The sequence below is a fragment of the Trichomycterus rosablanca genome, chromosome 7 (genome assembly GCF_030014385.1).
Source record: "Trichomycterus rosablanca isolate fTriRos1 chromosome 7, fTriRos1.hap1, whole genome shotgun sequence".
In the NCBI taxonomy this organism is placed as follows: Eukaryota; Metazoa; Chordata; class Actinopteri; order Siluriformes; family Trichomycteridae; genus Trichomycterus; species Trichomycterus rosablanca.
In genome coordinates, this window is record NC_085994.1 from 40,603,590 (window position 1) to 40,619,200 (window position 15,611).

The 15,611-nt window shown below is 42.9% G+C and overlaps 2 protein-coding genes across 4 annotated transcripts in view; both read left to right on the forward strand.

Annotated features, from left to right (window-relative positions):
* Positions 1–6,776, forward strand: part of fgd1 (FYVE, RhoGEF and PH domain containing 1) — a 54,495-nt gene extending 47,719 nt beyond the window's left edge. For both annotated transcript variants that reach the window (XM_062999457.1, XM_062999458.1), the window contains exons 14-17: positions 87–215; positions 305–463; positions 1,604–1,750; positions 2,496–6,776. In XM_062999457.1, the coding sequence (XP_062855527.1) occupies positions 87–215; positions 305–463; positions 1,604–1,750; positions 2,496–2,753 (693 nt within the window). In that variant the 3' untranslated portion in view covers positions 2,754–6,776. The remainder of the gene's footprint in view (positions 1–86; positions 216–304; positions 464–1,603; positions 1,751–2,495) is intronic.
* Positions 6,777–10,936: 4,160 nt separating this feature from the next.
* Positions 10,937–15,611, forward strand: part of tfe3a (transcription factor binding to IGHM enhancer 3a) — a 28,657-nt gene continuing 23,982 nt past the window's right edge. The window contains exons 1-2 of one of the 2 annotated variants that reach the window (XM_062999503.1): positions 10,937–10,996; positions 11,262–11,468. In XM_062999503.1, the coding sequence (XP_062855573.1) occupies positions 11,314–11,468 (155 nt within the window). In that variant the 5' untranslated portion in view covers positions 10,937–10,996; positions 11,262–11,313. Of the gene's footprint in view, positions 10,997–11,067; positions 11,121–11,261; positions 11,469–15,611 lie in introns of those variants that run through there. The other variant, XM_062999502.1, reaches the window with a different exon arrangement.

Sequence of the window (15,611 nt, forward strand, 5' to 3'; positions counted from 1 at the left end):
GGCGTAAAATGCGTCTACACTTTCTTTACTGGCACTAACATGCATGGAGGACACTCCGTATTTAGTGTCATTCTTTTCTCTCTCAGAATTGTACAGAATTGGGAAAACGTGCCCCCACACCGATCCGGGAAAAAGAAGTGACGCTGTGTATGAGGTGCCAGGAGCCGTTCAACTCCATCACCAAAAGGCGGCACCACTGCAAAGCGTGCGGACACGTACGTGCTCTCGTGAACACCACATCGGTTTTAGAATGTACGGACACGACCAGGTCGGAGGCTGACACCAGAAATCTTGTTTTTTTAAGGTGGTGTGTGGAAAATGCTCAGAGTTCCGGGCACGGTTGTTGTACGATAACAATCGTGCAAATCGAGTGTGCATAGACTGCTACACGACGCTGGTGGGCGTCCCGCCGTCTCCAGCGAGCCTGACAAACAGCGCTCACAGACGACGCTCTATCCTAGAGGTAAGATACCAAACAAGCGTGTCCTGACGACTCGTGTGGCGCAGCAGTGTAACGATCGCGTTCCTCCGTGGGTGCTGAAGCTCTGGTGTTGTTCACTCTGAAGCAGTAGTTTGGTCAAAAATACAAATTGTCCGTTTTGCTGTTACTTCTAATCATCAGCCATCAGACAGCGCAGACTGATTAACACTTCTGTGCTGGCGTATCTAAGAGCTCCAACCGCTGTGTGCTGCTTTTGTGTTAGTTCTGGTTTGGTTTCCATCCAAACTGCAGCTCTAACAGATAAGCTGCATTCCATTCCACACGGCCCCTAAACAGTGTCCTTGTATTACCTTCACACTGATCACATGATCTTGGCTATATACACAGATCAGCCATAACATTAAAACCAGCTCCACTTACCATATAGAACTGAATGTAGTCCATCTGTTTCTCTACATGCTTTGTTACCCCCTTTAATGCTGTTCTTCAATGCACAGGACCACCACAGAGCAGGTATTATTTAGGTGGTGGATGATTCTCAGCACTGCAGTGACACTGACATGGTGCTGGTGTGTTAGTGTGTGTTGTGCTGGTATGAGTGGATCAGACACTGTGTCCACTCACTGTCCACTCTATCAGACACTCCTACCTAGTCGGTCCACCTTGTAGATGTAAAGTCAGAGACGATCGCTCATCTATCGCTGCTGTTTGAGTCGGTCATCTTCTAGACCTTCATCAGTGGTCACGGGACGCTGCCCACGGGGCGCTGTCGGCTGGGTGTTTTTGGTCGGCGGACGATTCTCAGTCCAGCAGTGACAGTGAGGTGTTTAAAAACTCCAGCAGCGCTGCTGTGTCCGATCCACTCATACCAGCACAACACACACTAACACACCACCACCATGTCAGTGTCACTGCAGTGCTGAGAATGATCCACCAGCCAAAGCATGAAAGGGGGCTATGTAGAGAAACAGATGGACTACAGTCAGTAATTGTAGAACTACAAAGTGCTTCTATATGGTAAGCGGAGCTGATAACATGGACAATGTGTGTAGAAACAAGGAGGTGGTTTTAATGTTATATTAAGCTCCACCCGAGTGGGTTTCTTCCCCCAGGTATCCCTTTAATCTGTGTAACAGCATGACTTTTTACCTTATGTCTTAGAAACAAGCATCAGTGGTGGCAGAGAACAGTGTGCTCTGCAGCTTCCTGCACCACATGGAGAAGGGCAGTGGACGCGGCTGGCAAAAGGCCTGGTTCGTCATCCCCGAAAACGAGCCTCTCGTGCTTTATATATACGGTGCTCCACAGGTGAGAAAACGTTTGTGTTTATAAAGTAAAACTACAGTAAAGCAGCTACATCAGTACAGAGGATTCTAATAAGATATGGAGCTCCTATGGCAGATTATTCAGACGCTCTACTTAGAGATCACGCCGATGTTAGAGGTGGTATAATTACAAAACAAGCCCTATAAGATTCCTTTGTGGTTAATAACAGCTTGTTGGCTGCTCGGGTGGCGCAGCGGTAAAAATACACGCTGCAACCGGAGCTGGATCTCGAATACATCGTATCGAATCCAGCGACGCCTTACCGGTCCAGGCTGGGCGGCTATATGAACAACGATTGGCCCGTTGTTTAAGATGGGCGGGACTAAGGCCGGATGTTGGTCTCTCTCTGTCAGAATGGTGCATTTACGACCTCTGCTGGCTGATTAGTGGCGCCTACACAGAGATTCGGAAAGAGTGCTCTTAGGGTGTGTCTCTCCGCACGCAACGCTAGGTGGCGCGACACTCGTCAATGTGTGCGTGATAAAATGCATGTGGCTGCCGCTCACGTTTCGGAGGGGATGTGAGTTAGCTTCGATCTCCTCGGTCAGGGCAGAGATCGGCAGAGGCAGAGAGGAAGCACGATGCGATTAAGCAAAAATGAGACGCGCTAAAGGGGGAGAAAATGCATTTAAAAATAAATAAATAAATAAAATAACAGCTTGTTGATGCTTGGCGGTCACTCTCCTGTATTCATTCGGTCTCTCTCTCTGTACCTCATCGCGGTCAGGATGTGAAAGCCCAGCGCAGCATCCCTCTCATCGGGTTCGAAGTCTCCCTCCCCGAGTCATGTGACCGTCTGGAGCGGCGCCACGCCTTCAAAATAAGTCAGAGTCACCTGACCGTCTACTTCAGCGCCGAGGGCGAAGAGCTGCAGCGCCGCTGGATGGAGGTGCTCTCCAGAGCCGGGAGAGGGGAGGAGCTACAGACGCACGGCCCAATCACAGAGGCCCTGGAGGAGGAAGGGGAGGAGCCGAGCTCTTTCTGAGAAAGCACACGATCGGTCGATCTTTTTTGCACACTCGTACTGTACACACACACACACACACACACACAGTGACCTTCACATTCACACACAGCCGTTCGAATCGTCAGTTGTAAGTTGCATGATATCTACAGGTACGTTTCTCTGTATTGCGCATCTTCTGTGAGCGTGCTCTCCCCGCACATGGTGCTTTAAAGGCTGGGTTGGTGTAGTCGCCATGCTTATAGTCATCTTTCCTCCTCTTTATGGGCGGGTCTGCCTCTTCCTCCAGCCTTCGCCGGGTTGTTTTTACAGGAAAGCTTACCTGCTGGGGGTGTAAAGCGCTCGTAAACCCGCACGCGTCTCGTTCAGAGGAGACGTTCGGGTCTCTAGATGTGGTCAGGCAGCTCAGTACAGGTCCAGGTAGCAAAGCCAGAGGTGTGAAGTACAAGTTTAACTGAAATTTACTGCGAGGTTTTTATGAAGAGCAAACACGTCCACGTTTGGCACAACCAACCATATGTACTCTAATATGGCACGTATAGAATATATACGGTATGTATGAGATACACTACGTGGCCACAAGTATCTGGACGCCTGACCATGAAAACAAGTCCAAAAAGGTTTTGAAGTATGTCTGTGAGAATCTGTGCCCATTTAGTCAAAATATTACAGCATTCGTAGGGCTGGACACAGAGCTGCTGAGTGGAGCTGAGGTCAAGACTCCGCTGGAGTATCTCTTAAGCTGGAACAGGAAAGGGCCTTCCCTAAACTGTTGCTGCAAAGCTGGAAGCATGGAATTACCTTTATATCACTGATAAATTACACTTGTTAGCAAGTGTTGTGGCTGAAACATGTGAATTCAATAATTAGAAGGGGCGTCCCAATACTTTTGTCCACATAGTGTATCCTGTGCATTAATATGTATTTAGAGCTCTTAATCTCAAATGTGAAGCCTTGAACCGCTCCCAACTAAAATCTTCTGTGCCTTTTGGAGGACTCGAGTCTCTCCTAAAATGTGTCACATTTTTCCAGACATCTACGACCCACAGAGCACAGGTTCAGAACCAAGTCCAGAACCAAGTCTAGAACCAGCAGATTGTAGCACCAGATTAGCTCGTCTGTGCCTCTCGGTGGAGGTTTAATGCACTGCAGGTTTACAAAATTTCAGCTACAAACAGAAGGGCATCTGCTCTAATGCACACCTACCAGAAAATAGGTCCTCGAACTACAAAATTTATAAACGAATCAGAAGAATCGACTGTTTATTATTAGACTTCGTATGTTGTATACAAAGAGTTTAGATTAGCTTGAGATCCTGGGAGACTTTATAGACTATGAGATGTTATGAGACGTGTGTATTCCAGAGGGTTTTTAATGCATAAAGCAGCTGGGGGTTTGATAAGAGAAAGAGTATATAGATATAAAACATGGTGACGGTTTTGAGGAGCGTGTTAAGGGTTTTAGACGTCGTGTTTGTGTATGAAACGTGCTAAAAGAGAAAAAAAAAAAAGAAACGATCGTTTTTTTGTAAATATAATTTATTGCTCCAAGCCCAGTTTTGTGGGTCGGCTGTTCTCTCCGAGCTCGGTGTTTCCTTCATTATGTGGCGTTTTGATAGACATCTGAGCATTTTTTTACTTTCCTCCTCAGCTCCAGAAGTCTGTGTTTCCTTCACATAGATCAGATTTCCAGCGGGTTTTCCGACCCAGCCGCCCGTCTCAGACTGCTGGAACTCGTCGTGTGGTTGGGAATAGTTTTTATCCTCCTCTCTGTTCGTCAGAAATACTCGCCTGATTCAAAGTGGTGCTGAATTCATGGCTAACGTTTTATATTTCAGTGACGTATCAGTCCTGCCTCCCCGTCTCTCCAGAGGGCCAAACAGTGTCAGAAAAAAAGCAGAAGTGCTGATTAGCGTATTTTCCAGACCATTACAAGATCCACCAGATTTTACAGACTTGATAAGGTTTACTGTGTGCCGTGTGCCACCCTAACCAGGATTACACGTCATCTATAAAGAAAAGAATCGACCTGTGACAAATGTTAGTCGGGTCAAAAAAAGTTAGTACTCATTTTGGCAACCGATTGCAGGGCAACAAACACAAACTTATTCACTCTCTTCGACATCCAGTGAGCGGCAATTTGCACAAAGATTCTTTATTCTCACATTTACATTTTCAGCATTTAGCAGACGCTTTTATCCAAAGCGACTTACAGTTGTGACAGCATACAATCTGAGCAATTGAGGGTTAAGGGCCTTGCTCAAGGGCCCAACAGTGGCAACCTGACAGTGGTGGGGCTTGAACCGGCAACCTTCTGATTACTGGACCAGCACCTTAACCAGCAGGTTTTTAAAATAATAATTAAATAAACAAAATTTAACAGGCACATAAACACAAAATGAACTTGTACACGAATGCCCCCCATGTGGAGGTTTTACATTACGTCTTGTATACCACAGTGGGACCAGATTGCCACCATTTACATTAATTAATTATATTTTGTGTTGGGTTTCGATTTGATGCATCGTTTGTGTTGCCTGGGTCGCGGTGAAAGTCACAAACAGATTGTGATTCGCTTGGAAAAAAAGCTTGATTTAGAGCATCCAGTCCACCTACTGGCACAGGAAAGTGTCCACTGAAAATGAATGAATGAAATACAAATACAAAAGTAAGTGGAACCTGTGGCACGTAACGCCTCACACATTAGGGTGCGTTCAGAACGTTCTTTCACCCTAGTGCACCTTACACTCTGGAAAATACGGTAATCATGGTAAAGAATTGTGTTCCTCTCTCTGAATGTCAGTGTGTACGTTCATAGTTTGTCGATCATCGTCCTGATCTGAGCGTTCAGTTGAGCCTGCCACTCGTTCTCTCGTGCACATCTGACCGCCCGACTCCAACAGAAAGTCCGTCTAGCCAGCGTAGGGTTTCTCTCTCCTGTGATACGCCTCGTACTGTCGCTCCTTACATACCCACGTTTCTTTATTTTTACTCTGCTTTTTGCCAAAGTATACAGCAGGAGATGTATTACTGCGTCGTGTTTATCTCGGTGTTATTCAGTTCTGTGTGTTATTTTTTACCGCCCATATTTATTGTATTTTTTTTACTTTATGAGAGTTCTTGCTGTGAGAACTAAAGGACGAGAGCGAATGTGTGCAGAGCAGATTCCAAATACAAAATACTACATAGCAAAATCGTTGAGGAATAACAGGTTTTGTTGCTCAATTCCATTGCTTTATTTTAAACAAATGATCTGGCATTCTTTTCTCAAAGCTCCAGAAATTATTTAACTCTAAACTGACATTTGAAGTGTCAGGATATAAAGATGAGATTATTTAGAGTACTCAAGCATCTCTGCACAACCACAGCATTTCAAATATAACCTGAGCCTATCAGAAAAACTGCCATTTCTTATTTTTTTATTTCATTTCCATCAACCACAGGGTTCAGTTTAATTAGAAAACATCAGGCATAAGTCAGCGCTTCGGCCACCCCCTTCAGACATAGTCGATTATGTCTGTGTAGACGCCTGGCCATCTGCTAGGTGGTGGGGTAGCACGATATACCACTGCACCGCTCATTTTAGTGCTTTTAAGCTCAGCCGGGAGTCTTGTGGGTCAACGTGCTCATAAATAAAATGTTCATTTTTATCCAGTGGCATCGGAAAACCAGACTCCGGTTTCTGATGTCACCAAAAAAGCACGAACCTGCCAGATGACACAGCCAGGAATCTTCAGACATCAAATATTATAAACATTTTGGCTTATTAACCTTTTCTTTGACAGCATAAATATGCTGGCGTCAGTCGAATGAGCCCAACATTTGTGAAAGTGCTTCGTTAAAGGTTTTCATTGATCTTCCTCAATCATGGAATCTGTATAAATTTGCTGTACACATGATGAGTATTACTGTTATTACCAGTACTATCTAATTATTATCATTAATTATATTAGTGGCAGGCCACTGGGTACCATTGTATGTTGATAACCCAAGAAATCTGTGCAAGATCATGAAAATGTTTATGAATTAAAGGATTAAACAAGAATGTGTGTGTGGAAATTCATTTCAATTCTTTGTTAGCAGCTGAATAGGCTGCAGGTCATGTAGTTCGTCCTCACCTTGCATATAAATCCAAAACATCTGTAAAGAAAAGAAATAAATCATAAATGAAAATAGCATAAAAAACCTATTTTAGAGGACCATAAAAAGAAAAGTGGTTTTATATGTGCAAAGGCATTTTTAGCTGAATGATAACACTGGTTCTTCAACAGTTTATATGGCAAATCCAAATATGTTTTAGATTCTCTCATATACTCATATTATTAGTATATTATATATGTAAAAAGCCACCTGAAAAGCTATCGTTATCGCAGCTTCTTTAGGAAGGCATAAGCCCAAATAAATGTCACCAGAGGCCTGCTGAAACATGACTGGGCATGTTGGGTCATACAAACCGAGATAATGGTCTGAATTCTTCCTGCTACATCTGCGGTGAGCTGAGATTCAAATCACAGAATCGTTCTTTCACACTCACACTCACTGAAACATGTTATTAAACCTGCTATTAGTGTTACTTGTACAGCGGATGACCAGGATGAAAGTTGAGCCCCCAAATTGTTGTTGTGTAACATGTCAGGCTTCTCACGGCATGAGCAAAAAAGTTCACACCTTATTCCTTTTTGCCTTCCCTGTGGTTTCGTGAGAGTCCAAGGATCACGCTTCAGCCTGCAGATGCATAAACGGTTTATCATCAAAATCCAGACTGTTCAATGTTAAGATTTACCGACTGCTTTGAGGTTACTTCCAGATTTTTCACTTCACATACCTCATGTGGAGCAGCATTCTATTGGCTATGTGTGAGGGGGTTGGCCAAAGCCCTGCAATGGATTGGAACTGGACCTGCCACGGCCCTGACCACTAACTTCTTTAAACTCTTGTACTTTCTAATGAACATTTGTGCTCTTTATAACAATTCTGGCCCAAAATAGGGTGTTCCGACTAATACTGGTACTTATTCAGTAACCTACCAGCTAATAGCAGTGCATTGAAATATGAACTACATTACAGACTATCCTATCAGCAAGTCTTTATACTTTATTGATTAAAAACAACATAACATAGTGAACATGGCAGTTTGTTTGTTTATTAGGATTTTAACGTCATGTTTTACACTTTGGTTACATTCATGACAGAAACGGTAGTTACTCATTACACAAGATTCATCAGTTTACACGAGGTTATATCGAACACAGTCATGGACAATTTAGTGTCTCCAATTTACCTCACTTGCATGTCTTTGGATTGTGGGAGGAAACCGGAGCTCCCGGAGGAAACCCACGCAGACACGGAGAAGAACATGCAAACTCCACACAGAAAGGACCCAGACTGCCTCACCTGGGGATCGAACCCAGGACCTTCTTGCTGTGAGGCGTACATGGCAGTAACATAGAACAGTAAACAAAAAACAAGCAGAGTTTTGCCTTTATACTGGGACATAATGCAAAATGTCCACATATTTTAGTAAATAACGTCAGAGTTTAGCATGAAATCAGACTCATTTGAATGTTTATTACTTCCATCGTTCATTACTTAAATAATATAAATGTGTAAAGCTTTCTTGTTCGGATTAAAATCTCAGGATGCAGCGGGAAACACAGCTGACGCATACACACCGAGGTAGGGTGCGTTTCAGATCAAATCCATTGGGCAGTTGTAGCCTAGCAGTTAGGGTACTGGACTAGTAATTGAAATGTTGCTGGTTCAAGCCCCTAGTGGGCACTGCAACAGCAACTCTTCTGGTCAAGGTGTCTGCACAAGTGGCAAAAGTATACACAGAGTGTAGCGTGTTCCTCCATTAGTTATGACTCTATTTTGGAATCTGTCACTGGCTTGTGATGTGTACTAGTCTACAGTCGCCCTTGGTCAGCGTAAATGACAGTGCACTGGGGGTATGTCTACATTTAAAAAAGAAGAACCCATTCCACCTGCATTTCTTTGCGTTTCGAATCAAATCTATTGGGCAGTTGTAGCCTAGCAGTTAGGGTACTGGACTAGTAATCGAAAGGTTGCTTGTTCAAGCCCCACCACTGTCAGGTTGCCACCGTTGGGCCCTTGAGCAAGGTCCTTAACTCTCAATTGCTTAGATATTATACTACCACAGTACTGTAAGGCGCTTTGGATAAAAGCGTCTGCTAAATGCAGAAAACGTGTATCTGTTGACTCTGTACAGACTGTTGATGCACTCTCGGTTTGTTGGAAATGAATTTAAAGGACATTTTAACCTACAGCAGTAATGGTTGGTTATGGGTTAACTGGTTAATCATTGACTTCTCTAGATGAACTAATCATTCAGCCAGTATAAGGTAGATATTAGGTTGAAAAAGCTGTAGTTCTTAAGCTTTATCACCAGTTTATTTTCCACAATCACATCTTTTAGTGAATAATATGTTTGTTGTTTTACTGTGTGATGATATATGAGCCCTGTAGCACACAGCTATCAGATGGATCATGGATGATGAAATTGCCGGTAAATTGAAGCAAAGCCGGCCGCCTCTTAACATTAGAATTAAACAAACACCACATTCGTCTTCTGATTGGCTGAGACGAAGTCAAACACCGCCTACTTTTGCTGCTATTGGTTAATACGCCTGTCTTTCATTGGTCTGGTGATCAGTCGTATCTAGCGAACGTCACATTGGGGTTTTCCCCATACAAAGCAGTTTGATTCTTGATTCAGTAGAGTCGACTCGGAATTTGATTCTGATCCGAGCAGTCGATAACGCTTTTTTAAGTAAAATAAAAGAACAAACTACATGAATTAAAACACATTACACTAATATGAATGATATTATTAACAAGAAAAAATGTAACATAATTTGTATATTTGGTTTTACATCCTTATATAAGTTTATTTGCACTGTTTTATAGATGATGGATTATGAATTATTAATATAAAATAATAGTCATGACAGTTTGTGCTCATAAAAATGATTAAACATGGGATTTTTGTCACATATTATTTTAAACAAAGTAAGAAAGTAGTTTGCAACATTTAAATCATAACTCAGTGGGTAGCACTGTCGCCTCACAGCAAGAAGGTCCTGGGTTCGATCCCCAGGCGGGGCGGTCCGGGTCCTTTCTGTGAGGAGTTTGCATGTTCTCCCCGTGTCTGCGCGGGTTTCCTTATGCAGTCAGGTTAATTGAAGACACTGATTTGCCCTAAAGGTGAATGTGTGTGTGTGTGTGTGCCCTGCGATGGACTGGCGTCCCGTCCAGGGTGTTACTGTGTGCCTTGCGCCCATTGAAAAGCTAGCCCCCCCCGTGACATTAGTTGGATAATTGGATAAGAAAATGAATGAATGAATAATTGTAAAAGTGCAAACCCTTGTCTATAATTGGTCGTGAGTGTCTTAAGTACTTGGGCGGCGTGGCAGTCTATTACAAACCCTGTCTCAGCCGTGCCATGTTGGCACTGCAACAGCGACTCTTCTGGTCAAGGTGTCTGCACAAGTGGCAAAAGTATACATAGAGTATAGCGTGTTCCTCCATTAGTTACGACTCTGTTTTGAAGTCTGTGTACTAGTCTACAGTCCTCCTTGGTCAGCGTAAATGACAGTGCACTGGGGGAATGTCTACATTTTAAAAAAGGAGAACCCATTCCACCTGCATTTCTTCGGAGGTGGGAGTGCTTTAACCTCCACATACTTACACAGACATGGGGCAAACATGCAAAACTCCTCACAAACCATGAGCTGATAGTGGGCGCCAGCAAAATGAGTCTGGCTTTGATCCTGTTCTTCAGTCTTTGTCTCGCACCTGCGAAAAACAAGAAGAAGGTGGATTGGCAGCTCTATATTGTACCTCGGTGTACGTAATTCAATAAATGTGTGAGTTTGTGTGTCGTTTGTGAGTGGCACTGGTACCAGATCCACCACCCTGAATGAATGGATGTAAAAATGAATCAATAACAACAACAAATAAATAATAAATAATAATTTAAATCAGATTATTTATTTATTTATACAGAATTTGTATTCATGCTTAATCTTTGTAAGGATTTGTTTTACCTTGTGGAATCGACTCTCAAGCTTTGGAGTTTGGCATTTTTTAAGATTCGGAGAACCGACTCTTTGGAATCGACTCCTAGCCGTGTTTCTTTGAGCAGCCCGGTACGTAGTGCAGCTCTGGATCTCATTCTGCTGGCTGAGCGGTCTTATACGGAGCCTGCACGCTTTAATGCTGGATTAAAAAGGGAAATAGATTAAGGTAGAGTTAGATATAAGTTTATAAAAGACTTCTAAGTTTATATTTCACATAGCTGAACTCTAGACACTAAGGCTTAAACGTTACAGCTGTGTTGCGTAAGGCAACTTCACCTTGTTTACCTGAGGTTTGTTTATTTACTGAACTGTCCACTGTATTCTAACAAGCCAGAAGTAGCTGGTGTTGCTTTAAACTGCACCTTTTATTGATCTAGCAGGGTGAAAGTCCAGCTGAGGTGTCTTGCCTTTCTGTGTCTCCTCTGTTGCAGTAATAACAGTCCCTGGTGGACACAGTTACTCCACTGGTCACTCTGAGTGTGAATGGAAATGTCCAGTCTGTGTGTAAAAGCTCAGAATCAGGGGGAAGGAAAGGACGGTCCAGACTCTCAGAAGAGTGACAGTGAGCTACAAGTGTCTGCAGATCAAGCTCAAGTTTATTTGATCCTTGATTCATCTGAATCTCTTAACTTCATCAGGTGAGTGTGTGTTCGTTGTTCGTGTGTGTGATGTGCAGACTGAGATAATAATCTGGTGTGTATGGCAGTGTGAAAATAGATGGCATGCATCATCATCATCATCATGATCTCTGTGCTGCTCTGTGTGGAGTTTGCATGTTCTCCCTGTGTCTGCGTCCCACAGTCCAAAGACGTGCAAGTGAGGTGAATTGAAGATACTAAATTGTCCACGACTGTGTTCGATATAAACTTGTGAACTTGTGTAACCAAAAGTGTAAAACATGACGTTAAAATCCTAATAAACAAACAAACAAACAAACTGTGCTGCTCTGTAGCTTCAATTTGAGGTTCTGCCTGGCATTCCAGTCTGTTGGCATCAAGGACTGGGATAATCTTCTCTTTTTGCTGCGTGCAGCATCCAGGATGTGTCTCAGTCCGATTAAATCTGCATTGCATTTCATACAGATGCAGGAAGGCTGGTACTTAACTCTTGATACTTCTGATCAAGCAGGGAACAAACTTTAATCTTTATGAGCTTAATGTGTAGTTGTACCATTTGTTTGCTGTTTGCACTTGCCACATTATAGGTTTTTTAATTGTATTTTAAAATGTTAAATTTAGCTGTGGGCAGTTGGCATGTTCTCCCTGACGTGCAGTCAGGACAATCGTAGCGACTAGAAATTGTGAGCCTGTTTGCCCTGTGATGGACTGGGGACCTGTCGGGAGTGTTTCCTACCTTTCGTCCAGTGTATCAGCCCCACTGTGATCCTGACCAGGATAAACCTGTGATGAATAAATTAATGAATGGATTTTAAAAAATCACTTGTAATTAGGCATAAAATACACAAATGTTTGTTCCTGTAACTCAATTTAATGTAATTTAATCGGCAAAACATTGAATTTCACCAGGGGTGTCCAATGATTTGCATGAGACTGAAAGCTTGGAGGTCATACATTTAAAAGTTCTTTATTAACTTTATTGTGGGTTTAAAAACCAAGATAAAAATATTGGGTCAAAAATCTGCATACAGCAAACTGACGGTATTGATTTGGTGGTGTAGATGCAGCTAGTTTGGCAAAGGTACATTGAACCATGGTCTGGAACATGGGTATTACTGTCCACAGGCAAGCAAGCTTGAGGTGACCCTCTTCAGGCCACCCCACAGACTTTCAGTTGGATTCAGGTCTCGGCTCTGGCTGGGGCATTCTAAAACTTTAATTATTCTCTTGTGAGGCCATTCATTTGTTGATGTGGAGCTATGCTTTGGGTTGTTGTTGTGCTGAAAAGTGAAATCAGTCTTCTTCAGCTTTGAGCCTGAACATTTTTAAACCCTTCTCCCTACTAATGCCATTCCCAAAGATCCCTTTGATGCCTTTAAGCGCTTTGTGGCTTTTTCTGTAAGAAGAACTCAGTAAATGTCAGAAACATCCTACTAGATGGTCACTGATGGCATGCTGAACTCAACACATGCATTAATCACAGCTGAGGATCGAACCCGGGTCTATAGTGTTGCGACACAAAAGTATAAACACAGAAACATTTTACACATTGTTCATGTAATAAAATGCTGTGGAAAACAGAATCAGGCCGGCACGAAACGTGGCTGACCATCAAAGGGTTTGGGGGGGGAGTTAATGGTACAAATAAGTAAAAACACATGTTGTTGTTGTCTGTTAAAATTCCAGAATACTTTAAGAGGGATGGGAACAGCAAAAAGAACTTGTGTTCGATTCCTTTCTGTGTGGAGTTTGCATGTTCTCGGCGTATAGACGTGGGTTTCCTCTGGGTGCTCCGGTTTCCTTTCCCATAAGTCCAAAGACCTGCATTCAGGCTAATTGGAGCTACTAGAAATTTCCCTCAGTTGGTGTGGAGAAACTCTAAACAGCCCTGACTTTTAATTCGGTTTAAAACCACTGGAATGATTTGGAACGTTGATTGTAAGGCGAGTAGAGCCCTCTTAAATAAACCACTAGTCAGATGTGGGTTGTTGTTTTTTTTGCCTGAGTAGGCATAAATTCCCAAGGCACACTCTGAAATCTTGTGGAAAGCATTCCTAAGAGATTAAAGGCCGTCACGGCATTAAAAGGAGAGTAGGGGTGCCATAATATAAATGCCCAACAAGCTTATTGTAAGGTGTCCGGATACTTTTGGCCGTTAGTGTGTGTATAACATCAGGTTAGGGTGGCTGTCCTGGCTTTGCTATGGAACACATCAGGAAACCAGTGTGTGTTAAAACCTGCCACACAAAGGCCTTGATTTTGTTTAAAATGTGGATTAAACTTCAGGCTGGCGTGGTTTACGATCACAACCGACCATCACACCGTCTCACATGACGGACGCTTTGCTTCTCTCAGCAGAACCGTGCAGTATTTTTGATTGGTAGCGCGGAGTAAGCAATGTTCACACAGGAAAAAGGAACTGAGACGGTCAGACGCTCGTACGAAACGCTGACAGAGGAGCTGTGTTTCCTTTCATGAGTAAGAGCGAGGGATAAAAAGCTCGCTCTGTGATGCGTCCTCATTCAGAAGACCGAGGCTTGTTTGTCCTAATTTTCTGTCATTAAATAAAATACAGACCACAAAGAGCGATTATGCTAAGCTCTCGGTTGTTCACTAAACTCTGGGTGGTAAATCTTTAAATTATCGGGCTAGCTTTAGCCTCCGTGTGAATAAACGTAATGTGAGTGAGCGATGTTACGTTTTCACATGGTATAGAAAACAGCAATTACTCAATCCTGAGAAAGTAAACAGATAAAGTATCTGGACTTCGAGGTCTCAGTAACTGAACATCATTGGGTGTCTATTTGTTTAATCTCGCTGTTACTCTCTGGGGAAGTATAGTGACACAGTGGATAGCGCTGTCGCTTTCCTCACAGCAAGAAGGGCCTGGGATTGACTCTTCCGCTCCATCCTTTCTGTATGGTTTGCATGTTCTTAGCAATCTGAGGTATAAACAGTATGTAGCCAAAGGTATGTGGACACACATTGCTTACAGGTTTTTAAAATCTGTTATATCAAATAAACAACATGTTCTTTTCTGTGCCATTTTACACTTGGACTAGTTTAGTGTGGAAGAACACTAAGTCTGACCTCAACCATACTGGACACCTTTGGGATAAATTGGATTGGATAAATCATGTCCATGTAATGTGATGCCTCAGATTCTGTTTTTCTCGCAAGGGGTCTCAGTGGCAGCAGGTCAAACCCAAACAGATTCGGATTTGTATTCCCACGGCGTTCCCAAATCAACCTTAGTCAGTCCTGGATTTTCCCAGCGATCTTTATACCGTGAGACGTTACTGAAACGGCTCCAGAGGGAACTGACCGGAGGGAAACCTTGTGAGATGCCCAAGATAACTTACAAGCTGGGGTCAGAATGATCAGCCATTATTTACAGTCCTGGAAAAGTTGAGGGTTAAAAATATAATTCAGCAAGTCATTTTCTGAGAAAGTGTTTTTTCAATTACTTAAACTCGGATCTCATTGGTGGTCAGATTTTTATTAACAGAGAATTCGTTTAAATTCATTCTAAAGCATGTGTCAGCAAACTCAAACTGCAGATGTCTGAATAATAAAAAGACTCACACTTAAAGCTACAGGATGCACGTCGGTCTTCATAAGAACTGTTAGCTTTGTTTTCTGACTCTACATTTAAAAGGAAATGACTCTGCAGAACTGCCAGATCTGTTTTTTTACTGCCTGGGTTAAATCTGGGTTAAATCTCTGCTGAGACTGAGGAATCTCGGACTGCTTTAATGTTTAAAGGATCGTCATTGTCAACACGAGCTGTCCACATAAAAGATAACAGACCTAGTTCCTCCGCAGTCCACAGAAAATGCTTACCTAGTGCTTGATCTTTGCCTTGTGGATGAGTTAAGGTGTGGCTGACTGATTATCTCTCTGATGTGTCAGTACTTTCACTTTTCTTCATTCCAGTAGGGTCAAATGAAGCTGTTTGGAGGAGTTAATTAGATTAAATGAACTGTGAGCTTCTTCTGTAGTAGCATCATCAACAAGCACAGTGATGTGATCTTGGTATAGCACGGTTGTGCAGTGGGTAGCGCTGTTCAGAATATCAGAATATCTTTATTGTCATTATACCAGGTATAACAAAATTAAGGGTTGGGTTGGGTTGGGTTCAATCCCCTGGCCCAGCAGCCAGGC